This window comes from Chiloscyllium punctatum, chromosome 42, assembly GCF_047496795.1.
Source record: "Chiloscyllium punctatum isolate Juve2018m chromosome 42, sChiPun1.3, whole genome shotgun sequence".
NCBI classification, from domain to species: domain Eukaryota; kingdom Metazoa; phylum Chordata; class Chondrichthyes; order Orectolobiformes; family Hemiscylliidae; genus Chiloscyllium; species Chiloscyllium punctatum.
The window spans coordinates 40,503,436-40,527,255 of NC_092780.1; the positions used below are offsets into that span (position 1 = coordinate 40,503,436).

The window sequence follows — 23,820 nt, forward strand, 5'->3', positions numbered from 1 at the left end:
CTTAAATTGATGCCCTCTAGTCTTCGATTCCCCAACTCTGGGGGAAAAAGATTGAGTGTGTTTACCCTAACTATGCTTGTCATGATCATATACGCTTCTATAAAATCCCCCCTCAGTCTCTTATTCTCTAAAGAAAAACGTCCTTGCCTAGCTTGTCTGACCTCTCCATCTAACTCAGACCCTTGAGTCCTGGCAACATCCTTGTAAATTTCTTATGCATTCTTTCCAGTTTAATAACAACCTTCCTATAGCAAGGTGATCAAAACTGAACACGATACTCCAAGTGCGGCCTCACCAATGCCTTGTACAACTCCAACATAACTACACAACTTCTATACTCCTTTCCCTGACTGATGAAGGCCAGTGTGCCAAAAACCCTATCTACCTGTGACTCTACTTTGAGGGAACTGTGAACCTGACCTCCAAGATACCTCTATTCCACTCCTTAAGGCCTACCTTTCACCATAAAATTCCTACCTTGATTTGACTTTCCAAAATGCAAGAGATCACAATTATCTATTTTAAACTCCATTTGCCATTTTCAGCCCACTTCCTCAGCTGATTAAATACCTAATCTTCAAAAACATGCACAACTTCTGTAAAACATGATTAGGAATCTCTTTAGGGGTTGTTGTCAGGAAATCTTCCATTTAAAGGCAGTTGTGATGATTTTGGAAAACTTGACATTTATCTTGGAGGTGGAGAAGCATTTATTTTTAATTTAGATGTATGAAGTTGTTTTTACTTCTCTGGTGGTTCTGATGTTCCTCAAAGTGACATTTGGTGAATTTTATAATTGATTATCTTCACTACCGTCAGAAGCAGAAAGCATTTTACAGTCTTGGTTAGTTGCACATCTTTTCAAAAAAAAGGGCAGGAAAAGAACTACTGATCATGAAAGATTGATATTTGGTGAGTCAGAATTTGCACATTCCTGAGTAATATGGAGAACTATCAAGCAACTTCCCAGTAAAAGCATCCTCCAAGTAAAGCTCCCCTTGCATCAGTATCTTCCTTTTCAAAACTGCATACCTGTGTTGCAAAGTCTAATGACACTTTTTTTCCACTTCATAAGTCATCCACAGTGACCTTCAAGTGAGATTTCCAACTTTCCCCGTGCCAGCTTTTGTCTGCTTTTTGCTGAGGGCCAAGTTGGGGTGGTCCAATATTTTAAACATTTGCAAGATGCTTCTAGCCAGCTTGAGCAAAGAAACCATTATCTCAGGCTAGACTGGATAAGAAGCTGCAAGGCCAGCATCTAATTCACTGCTGCATCCCAACAACTCCCTTTTGTTAGTAAAGGAATTACGGTGACTTCTGTGGATTTATATCCCACAAGCTAATGAGCTTTACTGTGTGGAGAGTTGTGATAGTTTTTCGGTTATTAATGTGGAAACTATTTCTATCACCTCAGTGATTCAGAACTTGTCTATGTGCAGCGCGGGATTGGAGTTTCTGATTTTATTTTCTTTTTTTAGTTAACCTACTAAAAAGAATGGACTGTTGTAGGTATTGCAGTAATATATGCCCAAACATAATATTTCAATTGCAGTACACTCTCTGTTTTTAACTTTCCCAATAGGGCATCTGTAAGCTAGGAGGGTGCAATTGAAGGGCAGCAATGTTTTTTCCCTCCATGACTCTTTCACCAACAAAATGAAATTTTTAAAATTGCAGTGAAATACGTTAGACATGCTCTTTATTTGTCATTAAAGGCAGTGTTGGTATCATCAATAATGATAGAAGCTGTTGTACTTTGTTTTAAATGCAGTGAGTCATTGATTTTCTTTCTTTCTCTTTCAGACGAATTGTGATTTAAGAAGACAAATAGATGAGCAACAGAAAATGCTTGAAAGATACAAAGAACGGTTAAATAAATGTGTGACGATGAGTAAAAAGCTACTAATAGAAAAGGTATTATGGACATTAATTTGAGATGCTAACCTTCAAAGGACTGATCCACTGGAAACTCTTGGTAGAATTCTTTGTGGAGCGAACTTTCATGTTTTGAAGAACATAACTTGGTTTCATGAAAACTTTTGATTGACTTTGTTTTAGCAGCATCTGCTTTCCCACCAGTGTGGCATTGAGCAAGGTCTTACTCTCTATTAGTCACTTTTTCAATGTCAACAAACATTAAAATGATGGCCTGTCTGCTGTCTCTCACAGATACAAAAGATCCCATAGCAGTATTTTCAAGTAGTGCAGACAGTTTGTTGATGTATCCTGGCCAATGATTATTTCTTAGCCGCCATCCGTGCAAAACAAGTCATTATCACATTGCTTTTTGTGACTTCTTGCTCTTCACAAATTGGTTGCCAAGCTTTTCCTAAAAGTACTCCATCGGCTTTAACGCAAGTCTTTTAATTCTTGGTTTCTTGCAATGGCCCCACTGTAGTCCCTGAGGCCAAGAAGGAAAGAGTGGAGGCTAGTCTTGTTGTGTAAAATAGAAAGTGCTTTCAGTACCATCCTCTTGCGCATGGCTTGTCAATTCACAGAATACTCCTACTGTCAACATCCTGGGGGTTACCATTGACCAGGAACTCGACTGAACTAGCTATATAAATGCTGTAGTTACAAAAGCACGTCAGAAGCTAGGAAATTTGTAGTAAGTCACTTAGCGTCTGACTCCTTAAAGTCTATTCAATATAGGGACAAGTCAGGAGTGTGGTGGAACATTTCCCACTTGCCTGATTGAGTACAGCTCCAATGGCATTCAAGAAGCTTGGTATCATCCAGGTCAAAGCAGCCCACTTGACTGGCTCCACACCCATAACTATTCACTCCAACTACAACTGACCCCCAGTAGCAGTGGTCTGCAAGATGCACTAGAGAAATGCACTAAAGCTGCTTCTGCAGCACCTTTCAAACCCATGACCACTGCCATCTAGGATAAGGACAGCAGATTTATGGGAACACCAACATTTTATGCATCACCCTTCCAACCCACTCGCCACCCTGAAATTGAAATGTATTGCTGTTCCATTAGTGTTGCTGGGTCAAAACCCTATAACTGTCCCCCTAACTGCAACATAGGTCAACCTACAACAAATGAAATGCAGAAGTTCAAGAAGGCAGCTCACCATGATATTTTCAAGGGCAACGAGGGATGATTAATAAATGCTGGCCCAGTCAGCCTTGTTTACTTCCTGTAAATGAATTTTTTAAAACGTATTTTGTTGCATTTTGTTTTCATCCAGTTTAAATGATTCTTGCAGATTTTGAGCATTCTTAATCAGTCCCCGTACCATACAGGAGTGGTCTCTTGCCTTCTCCCCTAAATTCGATTGGTTGCCATCTCCTCAATACAATAACTGGGATGAAATAATAAGAAACACTCAATAGAATTCCTATTTTAATTGCTTAGGGATTTAATGTGATTTATTATAATGTGTTTATTATTTTCTACTAACAATGAATACATTTACATTTTGGTTTGGAATGCCTCCATTTTATTGGGTATGTTGATCAGCAGCTAGAACGATTGTGAATGGTATCTGTCTGGAGAGCCATTTGTTTTAATGCTGTCTCATTCATGTAGTTGACTCACAATATAAGATTCACCTCCATTTCCCAAGGAGACAGTCGATTTGAATGCTCAACTCAGATAGTGACACTGAGGCAGAACTTCGCAAATTATTTTCTATATTCTATATTAAATCAGTTATTTTGTCAGATTCAAAGTGGTGGCATTTTGAAAGCATGCCAAAGTAATAGGATGTTGAGTGTTATTTTTCCCAGTCTGCTTGCTTGTGGACTGTTGATAGTTGGTATATTGTCAAAAGGGGACAAGATGCTGAGTGTCTGGTTCAATATTCTTTCCACAGTCAGTAATGTCAGTCACAGGATGTCACTATTTTGGGGAAACTTTGGAAGACAGAGGAAAAAGAAATAAGAGAATATTTAGATAAATGGGTGTACAGTGGTCTTAGTTTCATCAGCCTTTCTAGTTTTGTGATCCTAGGATGTCATTCTTTGTGAGCACAGCAAATTCAGTGGATGAAGAGTTAGCAATTTAATGTGTAGTTTTTTTTAATCCATTGCTTTTTAAAAAAATATTTAGTCAAAACAGGAGAAGCTCGCCTGTCGAGACAAAAGTATGCAGGACCGTCTGCGACTTGGGCACTTCACAACGGTGCGGCATGGAGCTTCATTCACTGAGCAATGGACAGATGGCTACGCATTTCAGAATCTTATTAAGTAAGTACTGACCACTGAGAGCTCTGACTAGCAATATATGAAAATGCAGAAATAGGGTCAGGTTGTATAGTCTTTTTTTCCTTGAGTGAGGGAGCCCAAAACTAGAGGTTATAGATTTAAAGTGAGAGGGAAAAGGTTAAAAAGAGACCTGCGGGGTAACTTTTTACACACTGAAGGTGGTGTGTGTATGGAATTAGCTGCCGGAATATGAATAGGAAGGACTTAGATGGAAGTGGGCTAAATGCTGGCAAATGGGACTAGGTTAGATTAAGATGTCGGGTTGGACTGAAGGGTCTGTTTCCCTCCTGAATTACTATAAATGGGCACATAGTATTCGCATTAATGTTCCTGCTTCATACCCTCATGCAGCTTATCCCAACATGGTAGTGATTTTCACCTTCCCCGCCTCAGCGATGTGTTTGACCACCCTTTCTTGGGCCCACTTGGTTTTCTTCATTAGAATAGGCTGAAAGTCAGATGTAGATTAGAGTGGTGCTGGAAAAGCACTGCAGGTCAGGCAACATACTTCATCAGGCAAAACCCCTTCATCAGGAATGAAGGCAGGGAGTCTCCAGGGTGGAGAGATAAGGGAGGGGGGGGGTGAGGCTGGGGAGAAGGTGGCAGAGGAGAACTTCTTCAAGGTAGGCATCTTTTCCTCCTCTCTCCACAAGAATCTCAGTGAGTCTCTCTCTCTCACTGCAACCCCCCAGGTCATCTCCTCTGCCTGACCTGCTGTGCTTTTCCAGCACCACTCTAATCTAGACTCTGATTTCCAGCATCTGCAGTCCTCACTTTGCCCTGAAAGTCAGGTGTGCACTACAGAATCTGCTTGTAGTGATTTCCTATTGAGAGCTGAAGAATAATATTATGTTTGGCATTTTGTTCAAGTATTAAAAGTCTGCAGCCAATGATGTTCCACTGGACAGATAAGACTGTGGTGAGGAAGGAAATTGAGCGATCACGTTTTTGATATTTTGATGTATTAACATCTTGTACTGAGAGCTGAATGGTTTCTAAAAAGAAGATATGCAGTAAAATTGTACTGTCAGTAAGTCCTCAAAGGCATGTAATCCTTCCATGAATAATCACCGAAGTCATCAGAGGACGAGTAAGAAAGGCAAGCTGCAGAAATACAGATATAAGAAGGAGACTTATAAAGGACGCCAGAAAATTACAACAAGTAGGGAAGAGGATTGACTGATAAAATAAAGTAACTCACTAGGTTAGAGCAGAACGGAAATAAATAAACCTTTTTAGATGAAGGATCTAAAGGAGAAACATACTAGCATCAATTGCAGGTAGAAATTGGATTCCCATTGCCACACAATCCCACATTTTCTGGATCAGCAGCTGATAAGCTTGAACAAACCCTGGCCTGTTGCTCCCACTTTCAACTTGGTGGAAGTAATAATTGATTTGGAACTTAACTGGAAGGGCATATAAATTTTGCGGTGGGAAGAACAGGTCGGAGCCTACATAACCTGTGTCAAGTAACTCACAATCTACTTTCGAAAGCCTGTTGATCCAAGTCATCAGTATGATTGAATGCTCCCCCACTTGGCTTGATGAGTGCAGCTACAATAACACTCAAGCTCAATCTCATCTACGTAAAAGCTGCCTGCTTGATTAGTGCTCCACATTTAAATATTCATTGCCTTTACCATTGGTACTCTCCCACAGACACACGCACACTCCTACAGATTCACACATGCACCCTCTCACAGACTTAGACCCCTTTACACTCACACACACGCGGGCACACACTCTCTCTCACAGACACTCTCAACTCCCCACTCCCCACACACACACACACACATTGTACTTTGTTCAGAAACTACATGAATCCATGTAAGATTCTGTTAATTCATTTTTTAGATCAGAATCAATCTAAACATTTTGGCACAGACTGCAGCACACAGGGGGCTAACACCTTCAACACATTATCTGGGCTGACACCAATTGTTAAAGTTCACTTGAGAATGTAACTTTTGAAAAAAAGTTTTGTGATTTACATATGAAAGAAGTGAAACTAACGTGGTCATTCTAACAGGTGAGACACTTAAACAATCAAGGTATTTTTCAATGTATAATTTCAGTTACATCACACTGTAAACTTTTGCTATAAATTCTGTGTCCTATAATTGTGTGCTTCACAACCACCTGATGAAGGAGTAGCACTCCAAAAGCTAGTGCTTCTAGTTAAACCTGTTGTCAACACTATAACCTGGTATTGTGTAATATTTAAAATCTTTTTCCCAGGGTAGGCTAGTTCAAAACTAGAGGGGCATAAATTTAAGGTGAGAGGGGAAATATTTAAAAGGAATGTAAAGGGGCAACTTTTTCACACAGGTAGATGCATATATAGAACAAGCTGCCAGAGGGAGTGGTGGAAGCTGGTACAATTACACCATTTAAAGGATGGATATATGAATAGGAAGAGTTTAGAGGGATATGGAACAAATACTGGCAATGGTACTAGGTTAACTTAGGATATCTGGTCGGCCTGGACGAGTTGGACCAAAGGGTCTGTTTCCGTGCTGTACAACTCTGACTCTGTAACAGCAACACCCAAACCTGTAACCTGTGCCATTGAGAAGAGCAAGGGCAGCAGATTGAAGGCAACACCACCAATCATCCTGGTTTGAAACTATAACGCCATTCTTCCATTGTTGGGTCAACATCCTGGATGTTTCTTCCAAAACAAATACTGTGGATGTGCGTACACCAAGTGGACTGTAGTAGTTCAAAGGTAGCTTATCACCATTACCTTTTCAAAGGAAATTGGGTATGGACAAAAATTCTCGTCATGCTAATAATGACACATCCCGTAACCAGATTTTTAAAAATCGCATTGCCCTGTAAGAATATACATATTATTTTGTTCTTCTGTTCCATTTTAGAGCCATTGAGGTGTACGGCACAGATTCAGTCCTTTTGGTCCAGCTTGTTCATGCCAACCATAGAGTCATAGAGATGTACAGCATGGAAACAGATCCTTCGGTCCAACCCGTCCATGCTGACCAGATATCCCAACCCAATCTAGTCCAACCTGCCAGCACCCGGCCCATATCCCTCTAAACCCTTCCTATTCATGTACCCATCCAGATGTCTTTTAAATGTTGTAATTGTACCAGCCTCTACCACTTCCTCTGGCAGCTCATTCCATACATGCACCACCCTTGCGTGAAAAAGTCACCCCTTACGTTCCTTTAAAATCTACCCTCTCTCACCGTATACTTATTCCCTCTAGTTCTTGCCCCTCGTGATTTTATAAACCTTTGTAAGATCACCCCTCAACCTCTGACGTTCCAGAAAAAACAGCCCCAACCTACCGAATCTTTCCCTATAGCTCAAACCTTTCAACCCTGGTAACATCCTTATAAATCTTTTCTGAAACCTTTCAGATTTCACAACATCCTTCCTATAGGAGGGAGCCAGAATTGCACACAATTTTCCAGAAGTGGCCAAACCAGTGCCCTGTACAGCAGCAACATGGCTTCCCAACTCCTATACTCAATGCGCTGACCAATAAAGGGAGCCATACCAAACGCTGCCTTCACTTTCTTATCTACCTGAGACTCCACTTTCAAGGAACTATGAACCTACACTCCAAGATCTTTGTTCAGCAACACTCTCCAGGAACTTACAGTAATCAGTCCTGCCCTGATTTGCCTTTCTAAAATGCAGCACCTCACATTTATCTAAATTAAATCCATCCACCACTCCTCAACCCATTGTCCTGTCTGATCAAAATCCTGTTGTACTCTGAGGTAAACTTCTTCACTGTCCACTCTAATTTTGGTGTCATTTACAAACTTATTAATTATCCCTCCTATGTTCATACCCAAATAATTTTATTTTAATCCCCAAAACAAAGCAAATGTTGAATTTAAGATGATTATTTATTAGCCTGTGAAGAGAACACTCCTTGATGATGTCTAGCTTGTTTGTGTGTGTGTCTACAAGTGCATGGAGGCATGAAAGATGGAGGACTCGGCAGTTGAGGCTGGTTGCAGATGTACCATGTTTGGTCCATTAAAACTTGTTAACAGAGTTGAATTATTTAAGCAAATCCTGCCAAAATTTCCTTGCCAATGGTATTCTCTCCAAGTTGCTTCTGCACCACTTTAATGTTTTATTTGTTATGCAGACAGCAGGAGCGGATAAACACCCAGCGAGAGGAGATTGAGCGACAAAGGAAGCTGTTAGCAAAACGGAAACCAGCAGCCATGTGTCAGATGCCACCTACAAATAATGAGCAAAAACAGAGGAAGAACAAAGCAAACGGAGCAGAAAACGAGACGTGAGTCAGGTTGCAAGCAAATTGATCTTAAAGTGACTATTCAGCTGTACAGTCAATTAATTGGCCCTTCTGGTCTTTTTAAAATCATTTTTGACCTGCTTACCTGATGGCTTTCAGAGTCTGCACTTAGTCCTGAAATCCTCCTCCTATAAATATGTCTGCTATTACAAAAGACAACAAGGAATGGATGTTCGTGATCACTGTTCCTTGGTAATGGATAAATAGTCATAACTGGGCTGAAAACAGACCTGGTTTCTCATCTTTGCATCTCTGTTGAAAAAATGTGTAAGGAGGAAATAGCAGTCATTTTATGAGCAGCTTTCAGAGGGCCTCCAGAGTCCCATTGAACAGTGCATCAGTTTGACAGCATTTGATAACAGACCTAATTGTAACTATCTTTACCTGTATTCCTGGAAATTTGGCATAAAACATTTGCAACTCGTATTGAGCCACTTTGGATGCTTGGCAACATCTGTTGGTGGAATTCTGCTTTGGAATGAAGTATTCCTAGATATTTAAGTTGTATTTGCAACAGAATAATTTGTTCACTAAAGTTGCCATAGGCAGATGCCACCTGATGAAGAATATTTACTAGAGTTCATACCTCCTGTCATGCCTTGGGACCTCGTGGGGAAAGTTTTTTATAACAGATTTAATTTAAGTAGTACACTGTCCAGATGGCATGAACCCCTCAAAATTACATCAAAAATTGATGATGAAGAATGCCTAACAAAGCAGTTAGAAAATCTTGCTCATGTCATAAATTTTCTGTTACATCTTCTGTGCCGCCATCTCTGCGTGGAAAGACAAGATGGCCTTGTCATGTTGCTGTCAAATCAGCACCCAATGTTTGAAAGGTTGCTGTCCTTTCTCCTCTTTTCCTTCCCACTCCAGTAGCACCTGGTAGCTTCCATTCAATTGCTGTGAATGCCTCTCCTATAAATTCTTATCATATGTGGTATGAATTTACATCAAATCATTTGAAATTACCAATAGCAATTGAGCATTTTTTAGTTTTGAAATTTTATCAGAAGTCCCTGGATACTACACTCACCAGTTATTATTGAGAGAAAAATATCGACATACAGTGTTTGTAATTGAGGATCATCATATGCTTTTCATGGTTGATGTTATTGAACTTACATGGTGCTTTAATCTTTCTTTCTTGTCCACATACAATTCGTGGTAATTTTAAAAAGGAATGCCTTGGTTTGCTAGTGAAGATCAAAAAATGTAATTTACACATCAAACTTGACCTAATTCATTAAAGTTGTATTTCCTTTAGGTTTATGTTTAAAAAGTAATCATATCTTTTTGAATATGGCAAGTAACAAGGAATACAGATGTGCTTTTGTATTCACTTTCTTTATGGGGAATTGTGATATTTTCCAAAATAGTTGGGAGGAATTGTGTAGCTTTATTGAGTTTTACGTAAAAAGTAGCCATTCACTATAGTGTTATTACTTGAGATCAAGCCACGTTTTTTTGTCTGCAATCACAGCTGCTCGAGGAACTACCTTTGGGTTTTTTTTAATGCACTGAGCGAGTGCTACCTTGTCAAGAGGTGCTGACTTTCAGGTGGAAGGCAAACTGGAAACTTGCGTGCATAACGAACCATCTACAGATGAACCTCGATTATCCAAACGTGATGGGCAGGCACTATTTTGTTTGGATAATTGATTATTTGGCTAATTGATTTCCTCTGGGGCTCAGAGTTTTCTGTGAAGTCTGCTCCCCTTTCAAGAGATTAGGCAAAAGCATACTGTGCGCCAGACCCCGACTCCCTGTCGGCCCCCAACCCCGTTCGCCTCCCAACCTGCCCCCATCCACTCCCACACCGCCTGCCCCCAACCCCGTCCACTCCCACCCCGCCCCAAAACCCGTCCGCTCATGCCTCATGCCTGCCCCCAACCCCGTCCGCCTCCCCGCCTGCCCCCAACCCCGTCCGCTCCCACCCCGCCCCGAAACCCGTCCACTCACGCCTCATGCCTGCCCCCCAACCCCGTCCGCCTCCACCCCGCCTTCCCACCCTGCCCCTATCTGCTCCCACACCATCCGCTTCCAACACTGTCCGCTCCCACCCCACCCCAAAACCTGTCCGCTCACGCCCCGTGCCTGCCCCCAACCCCGTCCGCCTCCACCCCACCCTGCCCCCCCACCCTGTCCCCATCCGCTCCCACACTGCCCGCCTCCAACACTGTCCGCTCCCACCCCACCCCTGCCTGCCCCCAACCTCGTCCGCTCCACCTGTCCCCAACCCCATCAGTGTCCACCCCGCATCCCCGCCTACATCCAACCCTGCTGTCCCTACTCCTCTCCCAATCCTGCCCACCCATTCATTCCCACCCACCATCAAAGACCTGTCTGCAGCCCCACCCTCTTTCCTCAGCAGCCGGACCATATACCAATAGTAAGACTGCTGCTGCCTCCAAATAGAGTGCGAGGGCGTGCACACACGCATATAGAAAATTTATACAGGTTCCACCTCTATCCTGTACAGGACGATGTTGGGGAAGGGGATTTAAAGTATCCCTGTGTGGACCTCCAGGGAAAGTGTGGGTGGACAGAGAGAGAGAGAATGGTAGGTCAGTCATTTAGAGAGGGTGCCTGGACTGTTCTTGGCAGCTTTTCAGTGAGCCGAGTTTGTTTTTAATCATTGTATCTGTAAGCAAAAGACACAATCATGGTTGAAACAAGATCTTTGACGTAATGTTTCTATCAGCACCTTGAGGTCCCTTTTGGATAATCGAGGTTCCTCTGTACCAGTTTATTTTGAATTAGACCAAATCTTGAGGCATAGTGCATTTCACCAAGCTTGAAGTTTGCTAAGTAAATGGTCCTGAATAGTTTTTAAACCCTGAGTGAAAATGTTTCAACATAAAATTCTCAAGGATGTGCTGTAATCTGTGATGCCAGAATTAATCTCAGCAGAAATCTATTAACTTGTTTTTCATTTTTGCAGCTTGACTTTAGCAGAATACCACGAACAGGAAGAAATCTTCAAACTAAGATTAGGCCATTTAAAGAAGGTTTGTTAAGCTTTCAACCTGTGCCAAAGGATTATGTTCTATTCCAAACTGGGGTCCAAAAGGGGGTCACTGCTTCAAAGATAGATTCAGTCTGTTTCTTTCCTCTTTCTAACACCTGTGAAGAAAAATTTAAATCCAGATTAAGCTGCAATGAACAGTTCTGATTTTTATATTTGTGTATGGAGAAATCTGCCAATTTTGTTTTGTTGCTTTATGGAGTCAGGACAGGGACCTTTGGGCGAGTGTGTGTATTTTCTGTGTTTAAGGGTTCTGTGGAATAGAGAAGTTTGAAAATCTGTGCAGTTCAACTGCTTTGTCCTGATCTCACCAAGACACCTTAAAGTACTAAGAACATCTAACAATAAGAGCAGTATTTTACTGGAACACCGTTCTCCTTGTATTGGCATCCTCTGGTACTTCAATCAAGTGACCACTTTCCATTGCTGAGTCTGAATGATGAATGTATCGAGCAACGCAGTTGACCTTGCTCCTCCTCTTCCTGCTGCCACTTGGGCAATCCTTTCTAGCACAGCTGGAAGAGAACTATCACTCCTGCTAACTACTTAAGTTCACTAGGTACAAAATGTATGGAACTTCCTGCTCCAATTGGCTCAGTGCTGTGGTACTCCTTGGGCTGAACCAGTCTTGGTCAGACATTGTTCTGTGGGGCAGACTGGATGAACTAGCTTTTTTTTCTCCTCTTCCCGTTGATTTTGTTTGCAAATGTGCTGTTTGCCAAGCTGCAGTCAGGACAGTTCTTCTTGCTGCTGGTACTGTAAAGAAAGGGTCTTCTATTGATGCCTTATGTAGGGGTTTTCAGTTGGATTGATTCTCCTTAACTGACTTTGGCTGAGTGTTGTGCAGCAAATAGTTGGCGAAATCAACATTATCTCTTTCAAATTAACTAGAAAATTTCAAAATGCAGTTATTTTAAAGTCTATTTATTGCTTCATTTGAGTTTTGCTGGTGTGTTCAGTGCTACATGTATTGTTCTGTCTGCATTGGGCACAGTTTATTTGGATTGTGATCTTTCCTTCTTAAACTCTTTTTTTTTCCTTGCGTTAGGAGGAGGCAGAGATACAAGCAGAACTAGAGCGGTTGGAACGAGTACGCAATTTACACATAAGGGAACTGAAGAGGATACACAATGAAGATAATTCACAGTAAGTTATCACTGTCTCTCAAATATGTACTTTATGATGTGAAGATGACAGTGTTGAACTGAGGTGGACAAAGCCAGAAGTCATCTGACGAAAGAGCAGCAGTCCAAAGCTTGTGATTTTAAATAAATCTGTTGGTGTAATGTGACTTCTGACTATACTTTATGGAGAGAGGGAGGTACCTTTCTCACTGTTGACTTGGTCTCACTACATCTTGAGGCTGCAGTATATATGGAACAACCGAGAGAAGTTTACTCATTTTAGTTTTTTTAAAAATCCATTTCAACCCCCCTCGAACCTTAAAAAAAAGTTCACTTTTAATTAAAACAAGTGAAAGCACGACGTAAACCCTGATCTGAATGCCCATTTGTTTAATTTGATTTATTCTTGGGTATGGGCACTCCAAGATCAGCATTTATTGCCATCGCTGGTTGTCTATAATTGACATTGGTGAGCCTCTGGAGTCACTGCAATAAAGGAACTCCCACAGTGTTAATAGTTTCAAGGTAACCAAGGAATGATTTCTGAATCTTTGGACAATGGGACAGGTTTTCAAGAAGGTAGGTTGACTTTTTAGGGACAATTCAACAAGCTACTCAAGGCTTTGAAAACTAGGCTGAACTATTGTAAAGGGGAAATAAGGAGCAGAAAGGTTTTACAACAACATGGAAGCCCTAGAATTTACAGGAGGTTTGCAACAGGAGAAAGCCCTTCAACTCGTCTGTGCTGGCCGATGAGCTACTTGGCTTAATTGCACCTGTTTGCACTATTTTGCTAGTGCTGCAAGTCACAGCTTTTCAAATAGATATCCAAGCTCATTTTTAAGACCATAAGACCATAAGACATAGGAGTGGAAGTAAGGCCATTCGGCCCATCGAGTCCACTCCGCCATTCAATCATGGCTGATGCGCATTTCAGCTCCACTTGCCAGCGTTCTCCCCGTAGCCCTTAATTCCTCTAGACAACAAGAACCTATCAATCTCGGCCTTGAAGACATTTAGCGTCCCGGCTTCCACTGCACTCCGTGGCAATGAATTCCACAGGCCCACCACTCTCTGGCTGAAGAAATGTCTCCGCATTTCCGTTCTGAAATGACCCCCTCTAATTCTAAGGCTGTGTCCACGGGTCCTAGTCTCCTCGCCTAACAGAAACAATTTTCTAGCATCCACCTTTTCAAAGCCATGTATTATTTTGTACGTCTCTATTAGATCCCCCCTTAATCTTCTAAACTCCAACGAATACAACCCCAGTATCCTCAGCCGTTCCTCATATGCTAGACCTGTCATTCCAGGGATCATCCGTGTGAATCTCCGCTGGACACGTTCCAGTGCCAGTATGTCCTTCCTGAGGTGTGGGGACCAAAACTGGACACAGTACTCCAAATGGGGCCTAACCAGAGCTTTATAAAGTCTTAGTAGTACATCTCTGCTTTTATATTCCAACCCTCTTGAGATAAGAGACAACATTGCATTCGCTTTCTTAATCACAGACTCAACCTGCATGTTTACCTTTAGAGAATCCTCGACTAGCACTCCCAGATCCCTTTGTGCTTTGGCTTTATTAAGTTTCTCACCATTTAGAAAGTAGTCCATTCCTATATTCTTTTTGCCAAAGTGCAAGACCTCGCACTTGCTCACGTTAAATTCCATCAGCCATTTCCTGGACCACTCTCCCAACCTGTCTAGATCCTTCTGTAGCCTCAGTACTACCTGCCTGTCTACCTAACTTTGTATCATCGGCAAACTTCGCTAGAATGCCCCCGGTTCCCTCATCCAAATCATTAATATATAATGCGAACAGCTGTGGCCCCAGCACCGAACCCTGCGGGACACCGCTCGTCACCGGCTGCCATTCTGAAAAAGAACCTTTTATCCCAACTCTCTGCCTTCTGTTAGATAGCCAATCCTCAATCCATCCCAGCAGCTCACCTCGAACACCATGGGCCCTCACCTTGCTCAGCAGTCTCCCGTGTGGCACCTTATCAAAGGCCTTTTGAAAGTCCAGATAGACCACATCCACTGGGTTCCCCTGGTCTAACCTACTTGTTACCTCTTCAAAAAATTCCAACAGGTTTGTCAGGCATGACCTCCCTTTACTAAATCCATGTTGACTTGTTCTAATCAGACTCTGCTCTTCCAAGAATTTAGAAACCTCATCCTTAATGATGGATTCTAGAATTTTACCAACAACCGAGGTTAAGCTGATTGGCCTATAATTTTCCATCTTTTGCCTTGATCCTTTCTTGAACAAGGGGGTTACTACAGCCATCTTCCAATCGTCCGGGACCTTTCCTGACTCCAGTGACTCTTGAAAGATCTCAACCAATGCCTCTGCTATTTCCTCAGCAACCTCTCTCAGAACTCTAGGGTGTATCCCATCGGGGCCAGGAGATTTATCAATTTTAAGACTTTTTAACTTTTCTAGCACTATCTCTTTCGTAATGGCAACCATACTCAACTCAGCCCGGTGACACCCTTTAATTTTTGGGATATTACTCCTGTCTTCCACTGTGAAAACTGACGCAAAGTACTTGTTAAGTTCTCCTGCTATTTCCTTATCTCCCATCACTAGGCTCCCTGCATCAGTTTGAAGTGGCCCAATGTCTACTTTTGCCTGTCGTTTGTTTCTTATGTACTGAAAGAAACTTTTACTATTATTTCTAATATTACTGGCTAGCCTACCTTCATATTTGATCCTCTCATTTCTTATTACACTCTTTGTTATCCTCTGTTTGCTTTTGTATCCTTCCCAATCTTCTGATTTCCCACTGTTCTTAGCCACTTTATAGGATCTCTCTTTTTCTTTAATACATTTCCTGACTTCCTTTGTCAGCCAAGGTTGTCTAATCCCTCCCCGGTTAATCTTTCTTTTCTTGGGAATGAACCTCTGTACAGTGTCCTCAATTATACCTACAAACTCCTGCCATTTTTGCTCTAGTGTCTTCCCGGTTAGCCTCTGCTTCCAGTCTATTTTAGTCAGTTCCTCTCTCATGCCCTCATAATTACCTTTATTCAACTGTAACACCATTACATCAGATTTCGCCTTCTCCCTTTCAAACTCCAGACTGAACTCTACCATATTATGGTATATGTGATTTATATGTGATTATTATTTTATTATTATTATTTATTATTATTTATTCCTCTGTCACCCTTTCAGATAGTGAGTTCCAAGTCCCCATCACCTGGTTGAAAGGATATCCTATCTAATCAATTCTTCTACCATTTATTTTCAATCTGTATTTTGGCCTTCTGCTAACATAATTATGTTCTCACTGTTTGTGCTGACTAAACCCCAACAATTTTATGCATCTCAATTGTCACCCCTCAACCACTTCTGTTCAAAGAAAAACACCACAGCCGATTGAACCTTTGCTCATAGCTAAAATTTAACTTCTGGCAACATTTTCATACGTTTCACCAGAACTTGATGTTGTCCTGTCACATCCCTCCTGTAATGTGGTGACCAGAATGAAAGCTTTAATCTAGCAAACAGCTAACCAGTGCTTTATATAATTCCAGCATTGCCTCCTTGCACCTCCGATAATAAAGAATTGCATGCTGTATGCTTCTTAGCTACCTTATCGATCTTTCCTGTTACCTTTTAAGGATTTGTGGGCCTACACCCCACGACCCCTCTGTTCCTCCGCAAGATTCTATACCCATTTAGTATGTAATCCCATGCCTTGTTACACCTCCCATAACATAACTTCTCAGGATTGTATTCTATTTTCTACTCTGCTGACCAGATCATCTTCATCTTCCTGCAGTCTAAAGCTTTCCTCTTCACTGTCAACAACACAACTGTACAAATGTCTTCATTATGCTTTTTATACTCATCTATCATGTAGAGCCTTGTCAAAAGCCTGGTTTAAAAATCAATGTGAACAACACCAGAGTCTGAATGAAAGGAAAAGTAAAATAAAGAACTTTGGATACAGGAAATCTGAAACCAAAATAGAAATTGCTGGGGCATGATTCCCAGAGATTCTGGGGACATGAGTTTGAATCTTTGTATTTTCTTTGGAAGGAAATGGTCTTATCATTGATAGGCAACATGGTTTTATGCAGGGAAGGTCATGTTTTACCAACGTAATAGAATTCGTTGAGGAACTGACAAAGTTGATTGATGAGGGAACAGAACATAGAACATAGAAAACTACAGCGCAGTACAGGCCCTTCGGCCCTCGATGTTGCGCCGACCGAAGCCTACCTAACCTATACTAGCCCAATAACCTCAATATGCTTATCCAATGCCCGCTTGAATGACCATAAAGAGGGAGCGTCCACAACTGATACTGGCAGGGCATTCCATGAACTCACATTTATAAAAATGACAAACAGCAATGGTCCCAAAACAGATCCTTGTGGAACACCGCTAGTAACTGCACTCCAAGATGAACCTTTACCATCAACTACTACCCTCTGTCTCCTTCCAGCCAGCCAATTCCTAATCCAAACCTCTAATGCACCCTCAATGCCATACCTCCGTAGTTTTTGCAGTAGCCTACCATGGGGTACCTTATTGAACGCCTTGCTAAAATCCATGTACACCATATCTACTGCTTTACCCTCGTCCACTTCCTTCGTCACCTTCTCAAAGAACTCCATAAGGTTTGTGAGGCACGACCTGCCCTTCACAAAACCATGCTGACTATCCTTGATCACATTATTCCTATCCAGATGTTCATAAATCCTATCCCTTACAATTCTCTCTAAGACTTGGCCCACAACAGAAGTGAGACTCACTGGCCTATAGTTACTAGGGCTGTCCCTACTCCCCTTCTTGAACAAGAGGACCACATTCGCTATCCTCCAGTCTTCTGGCACTATTCCTGTAGACAACGACGACATAAAAATCAAGGCCAATGGCTCCGCTATCTCCTTCCTAGCTTCCCAGAGGATCCTAGGATAAATGCCATCAGGCCCAGGGGACTTATCTATTTTCACCCTTTCCAGTATTCCCCGGACCTCTTCCCTATATACCTCAAAGCCATCCATTCTAATCACTTGTGAAGGGCTGTGGTTGTCATATACATGGACTTCTGTAAGGCGTATGATATTCCCCATGATAGGCTGATGGAGAAAGTGAAGTCACATAGGATCCAAGGTATAATGGCTAAATGGATAGAGAACTGGCTGGGCAGCAGGAGAGAGAGTAGTAGTGCAAGGGAGTTTCTCAAAATGGAGAACCGTGACCAATGGTGTTCCACAGGGGTGCTGGGACCACTGTTTGTGATTTGGAGGAAGATATTGGTTGCCTGATTAGCAAATTTACAGATCACACTAAGCTTGTTGGAGTAGCAGATAGTGAAGGGGGCTGTCAGAGAATGCAGCAAAATCTCGATAGATTGGAGAGTTGGACAGAGAAATGGCAGATGGAGTTCAATCCATGCAAATGTGAAGTTATGCATTTGGAAGATCCAATTCAAGAGTGAACTATACGGTAAATGGAAAAGCCCTGGGGAGCATTGATGTACAGAGAGATCTGGGTGTTCAGGTCCATTATACCCTGAAGGTGGCAATGTAGGTCGATGGAGTGGTCAGGAAGGCATACAGCATGCTTTCCTTCATTGGACGGTGTATTCAGTACAAGAGTTGGCAGGTCATGCTACAGTTGTAGAGGACTTTGGTTCAGCCACACTTGGAATACTGTGTACACTTCTGGTCGCCACATTACCAGAAGCATGTGGATGTTTTGGAGAGGGTGCAGAGAAGGTTCAGCAGGATATTGCCTGGAATGGAGGGTGCTAGCAACGAAGAGAGGTTGAGTAGATTAGGATTACTGTCATAACAAAAACCAAGATTGAGGGGGGAGCTGATTAAGGTCTACAAAATCGAGAGGTATAGACAGGGTGGATCGCAAAAGGCATTTTTTCCCCAGAGTGGGGAACTCAATTACATGGGGTCATGAGTTCAAGGTGACAGGGGAAACATTTAAGGGAGATATGCTTCAATAGTCCTTTACACAGAGGGCGGTGGGTGCCTGGAACGCATTGCTGATGGAGTTGGTAGAGACGGGCACGATAGCGTTATTTAAGATATATCTAGATAGATACATGAATGGGTGGGGAGCGGAGACCTACAGATCCTGAGAAAATAGGTGACAGGTTCAGATAGAGGATTTGGATCAATGGCAGGCTTGGAGGGCCGAAGGGCCTGTTCCTGTGCTGTAATTTTCTTTGTTCTTGTTCTTGTTCTTTGAATCCCACCAGGGTTTTTTTTATATTTGAATTCAATAAGAACTATTAAAAAGCTGGACTAAAAGTAACCATTAACCAGTGTCAGTTGTTGTTTTTGAAAAAAAAAGACCCTGTCTGGTTCACTAATGTCCTTTAGGAAAGGAAAAATCAACCATACCGGGTCTGGCCTACATGTACCTCTGGGCACACATGATTTATGGGCAATAAATGCTGACCTAACCATACATTGTGAGCCAGTAAACCAAATTCTCTCACTTCAGCCATGTAATATATGCTTAATCAATGTGCTATTCCCTCCCCTTTCCTTCCTTCCTCCTTTTTCCTGAATAGCTTGACATCCCAGGATATTTAGTGCCCAATCCTGCCCTCCTTTGATCTAAGTCTCTGTTACCAATCTATGCCTGCTGCTCACCAAACCTATTTGCATTGTGTGTCATTCCGTGTCCTCTCATTCTGCAGAAACTCAGCAGATATGGCAGCATCTGTGAAGAGAAAGTAGAGTTAATGTTTTAGGTCTGGTGACTCTCTTTCTGAACTGATTGTAGGTAGGAAAAAGTTGGAATGGAGGTGGGGTGGTGAAGAAGTAACTGATAGGTGGAGATGGAGCCCTGAGAGAGAGCAGTCGTGCAGACAAAGGAATAGGTAATGGGCAACCTGGGAGAATCAATAGTTGCTAATGGGGATCATTAGTAGCTGACAGTGGGTTGTTTGTGAATGTGATGACAAGAACTATTTAAGAAGGAGTTTGGGAAAGGACATGAGAGAGGGTGCTCAGGCCCTAAAATTATTGAATTCGATATTACGTTCCGAAGACTGCAGGATCCCCAAATGGAAAATGAGATGCTGTTCTTCCAACTTGCACTGAGCTTTGCTGGACATTGCAACAAGCCTAAACAGAGATGTTAGCCAGGGAACACAGTGGTGTGTTGAAGGGGCAAGCATCCGGAAGCTCGGTTCATATTTGCCCAATGTGAAGTAGCAATTTGCCTGCACTTCATTCGGTCTGGTCGACTGCATTTGCTGCTCACACTGTGGTTTCTATACAGTCGAGAGAGGAAATGCAGACTGGGTGATTGCTTGCAGAACACTTATATTCTGTCTGCAAAAATGAGTTTGAGCTGAATGAAATTCTAACCTGTCCCCAGAATTATCGGCTGGGTTCTAGATTATTAGTTGGGTGACATTCCCATATGTCACCACCTCCCCATGTTCTGGACGGTTCACGGACAGAATCAATTTGGTTAGAGCTAAGAAACCAATAGTGGTACCATTATACTGCTAGATATATTGTGTAGGATAAAGTGTGGACTGCAGATGCTGGAGAGTCAGGTTCAAAAAGTATGGTGCTGGAAAAGCACAGCAGATCAGGCAGCAACCAAGGAGCAGGAAAGTCAATGCTTCGGGCATAAGACCTTCATCAGAAACCTGGACGGTGAAGAGGGCTGAGAGATAAATTGGGGGGAGGTGGGGATGGGGCTGGAGGGAAAGGTAGGTGGGGAGGCAATAGGTGGATGCAGATGGGAGGTAATTGTGAAAGATCGGTGGGTAGGATGGAGCAGATAAGTGGGAAGGAAGATGGACAGATAGGTCAGGTCAAGAGGGCGGTGCCAAGTTAGAAGGTTGGATCTGGGATGAGGTGGGCAGTGGGGAGATTTTGAAACTGGTCGATGTTGATGCCATGTGGTTGTAGGGTCTCGAAGTGCAAGATGAGGTGTTCTTCTTTCAGTAGGCAGGTGTCTTTGATTTGGCAGTGGAGGAGGCCCAGGGCGTACATGTCCTTGAGGGGAGTTGAAGTGGTTTGTCACAGGGCAGTGGGATTGTTTGGTGCATGCGTCCTAGAGATGCTCTTTGATCCGCTCCGTGAGTTTGCATCTGTCTCCCCAATGTGGAGGAGACCGCATTGAGCAATGGACATAGTATATTGTGTAGGCCATTAACTGACAGAAAAGATATAGAGGAATAAATTTGCAAAGAATTTAATAGTGTAATTATCTTATTATAGACTGGGATAATGATGGCATAAACAGTAAATAGGAGGAAGAGTTTCTCAAACAAAAATAGAGATTGTTGAAGAAACTCAGCAAGTCTAGCAGCATCTATGGAGAGAAAACAGTTAATGTTACCAGTCCATTGACCATTAAACTTGAAACATTAACTCTGTTTTCTTTCTGCAGATACATGCCAGTCCTACAAAGTTTCTCCAGCAACTTCTGTGTTGTTTCAGATCTCCAGCATCTGCAGTTATTTGTTTATGATAAAGTTTCTCAAGTGTGTTCGGGAGAAAATTTTGTGTCCGCACCTTTCTGACCCAAAGAGGCTTTGCTGGATCTAATTCTTGGGAATGAGGTAGATCAAGTGGCACATAACAGGCTTCGTATATATGCACAAATGTTTCTGTGTACACAAACCTTTTAATGTGGCAGGGCAGGTTGACAAAGTAATAAAGAAGACATATAGGATTGCAGGCTTTGTTCCTGGAGGCAATGCAGTTACGAGAATTTTCTGTTTAAGAAAAAAACAATTTGTTTAACCTCAGCCAGTGTATTGTGTTCAATTCTGGGTGCTGCTGTTTAGAAAGGGTGTGAATATGTTGGTGCATAAAAGATGTCAGAAACAGTTATGTGAATGTGGGAGAGAGATATGTAGGTTGAAGATAAGTTGAGAAATCCTAATCTTCTCTTTTAAAGGTAAGAGGTTACAGGATAAATGGGTTTTGTCTGGATGGCAAGATGTGCCACAGGGTTCATTCCTTGTACCCCATCTATTTACAAACTGCATTAACAACTTGGATACAGGTATAGAAAGCTCTATAGCCAGATTTGCGGATGACACAAAAAATAGGCAGGCCGATACATTACAATGAGGAAATGAGAACCTTACAAATGGATGTAGGTCGGTTAGGAGAGTGGGTCCAAAATGTGGCAGATGGAGTTTACCATGTTTAAGTGTGAGGTCATGCATTTGGGTCAAAAAATGGGAAGGCAACCAATTATCTCAATGGGGAGAGACTTTGGGGTGCTCTGGTACAGTGGGATCTTGGTGTGCTTGTTCATGAGTCACAGAAAACTAGCATGCAGGTACTGGAAATAATGAATGGAATGTTGGCTTTTATAGCTAAAGGAATAGAATATAAAAATAAGGAAGTATTGTTGCAACTATACAAGGCATTAGTGAGACTGCACCTGGAGTATTCTGCACAGTTTTGCTCCCCTTATGTGAGGAAAGATGTAGTGGCATTGGAGGCAGTTCAGAGGAGGTTCACTAGATTGATCCCAAAGATGAAGGGTTTGTTGTATGAAGAGAGATTAAACAGTTTAGGCCTATGCTCTATTTATTTAGAAGAATGAGGGAAGATCAAATTGAGATATTCAAGGTGATAAAAGGTGGGGATAAAGTAGATGTGGAGCTGATGCTTCCTCTTGTGGATGTTCCTTCGTACGAGGGCATGTCTTATGAAGAAGGGTTGAGGGAGCTAAGGCTTCTTTCATTGGAGTGAAGAAGTGTGAGAAGGGTCTTGATAGAGGTGTACAAGATGATGAGAGGTATAAATAGAGTGAATAGTCAGAGATGTCTTCCCATGGCAGAAATGGCTATCACAAGGGGGCATAATTTTAAGGTGATTGGAGGAAGGTTTAGGGGTGATGTCAGAGGTCAGTTCTTTACACAGAGTGGTGAGTGCTTGGAATGCACTGCCAGTGGTGGTAGTAGAGCCAGATACATTAGGGACATTTTAAGCAACTCTTGGATAGGCCCATGGATGATAGTAAAATGAAGGGTATGTAGGTTAGTTTGATCTTAGAGTAGGATAAAACGTTGGCACAACATCAAGGGCTGAGGGCCTGCACTGTGCTGTACTGTTCTATGTTCTTTCTTCTATATTAGGATGAGAGGTCATGGCCTGAGGATAAAGGGTAGCAAATTTGAAATAAAGTTGAGGAGAAACTACAACTCCCAAAGGGTTGTGAATCTATGGAATTTGCTACCCCCAAAGTGTGGTGGATGCTGGGACAGTGAGTAATTTTAAGGACGAGTTAGACAGATTTTTAATTGATGATGGGTTGAAGGGAAATGGAGAGAAGGCAGGAAAATGGGGTTGAGGAGCATATCCATGATCAAATAGCAGCACAAACTCACTGGGCCAAATGGCCTAATTTTGCTCCTGTATCTTATGAACTAAGGTAAATGGCAGAAGTATTAACAGTGAGATGAAGCATGTCGTTATGATCTGGAATCTAATGCTTGAGCATGTTGTGGTGGTAGATTCAATCATAACTATCAGAAAGGAATTGCATAATTACCTCAAGAGGCATGATATGAAGAGGCTTTGAGGAAAAGATGTGGGTGTAACAGTAGCTGAGTTGTTCCTGCAGAAATCCAATGTGGACATAACAGGTCAAATAATGAGTGCCCGTATTGCAGCCATTCTAAGATTGCTAATGAGCAAGTGGGGATTAATGTTATGATTTAGAATGGAGTTTGAAGGTAATGTACTGGTGCTGTTTTTCTAGGCAGTAATATTACAAGAGTGAGGTTATGTAATATGATCAGCTATAAAATAGTGGCATTTCCAATCTATGGAGCCAGAGCTCAACGGGAACACGGGGGACAGTTTACTGCAATCAAACCTGTTCTATCATCAGGTGAGGTGACTGATCTGTAGCTCAATTCCAGATGCCTGCCTTTGTCCCATATCCATTTGATGGATTTTATATTTTGTTTACCAGTCTGAAAAACAACCCTCCACCACCACCACCATCCTCTGTCTTCTACCTTTGAGCCAGTTCTGTATCCAAATGGCTAATTCTCCCTGTATTCCTTAAGATCTAACCTTGCTAATCAGTCTCCCATGGGGAACCTTGTCGAACGCCTTATTGAAGTCCATATAGATCACATCTACCACTCTGCCCTCATCAATCCTCTTTGTTA

General features: G+C 42.1%; 1 protein-coding gene across 6 annotated transcripts in view; it reads left to right on the forward strand.

The window, feature by feature from the left end:
- tlk2 (tousled-like kinase 2) overlaps positions 1 to 23,820 on the forward strand; it is a 206,894-nt gene that overhangs the window by 119,129 nt on the left and 63,945 nt on the right. For all 6 annotated transcript variants that reach the window (XM_072561853.1, XM_072561854.1, XM_072561849.1 and 3 more), the window contains 5 exons: positions 1,804 to 1,914; positions 4,064 to 4,200; positions 8,351 to 8,503; positions 11,466 to 11,532; positions 12,598 to 12,695. In XM_072561853.1, the coding sequence (XP_072417954.1) occupies positions 1,804 to 1,914; positions 4,064 to 4,200; positions 8,351 to 8,503; positions 11,466 to 11,532; positions 12,598 to 12,695 (566 nt within the window). The remainder of the gene's footprint in view (positions 1 to 1,803; positions 1,915 to 4,063; positions 4,201 to 8,350; positions 8,504 to 11,465; positions 11,533 to 12,597; positions 12,696 to 23,820) is intronic.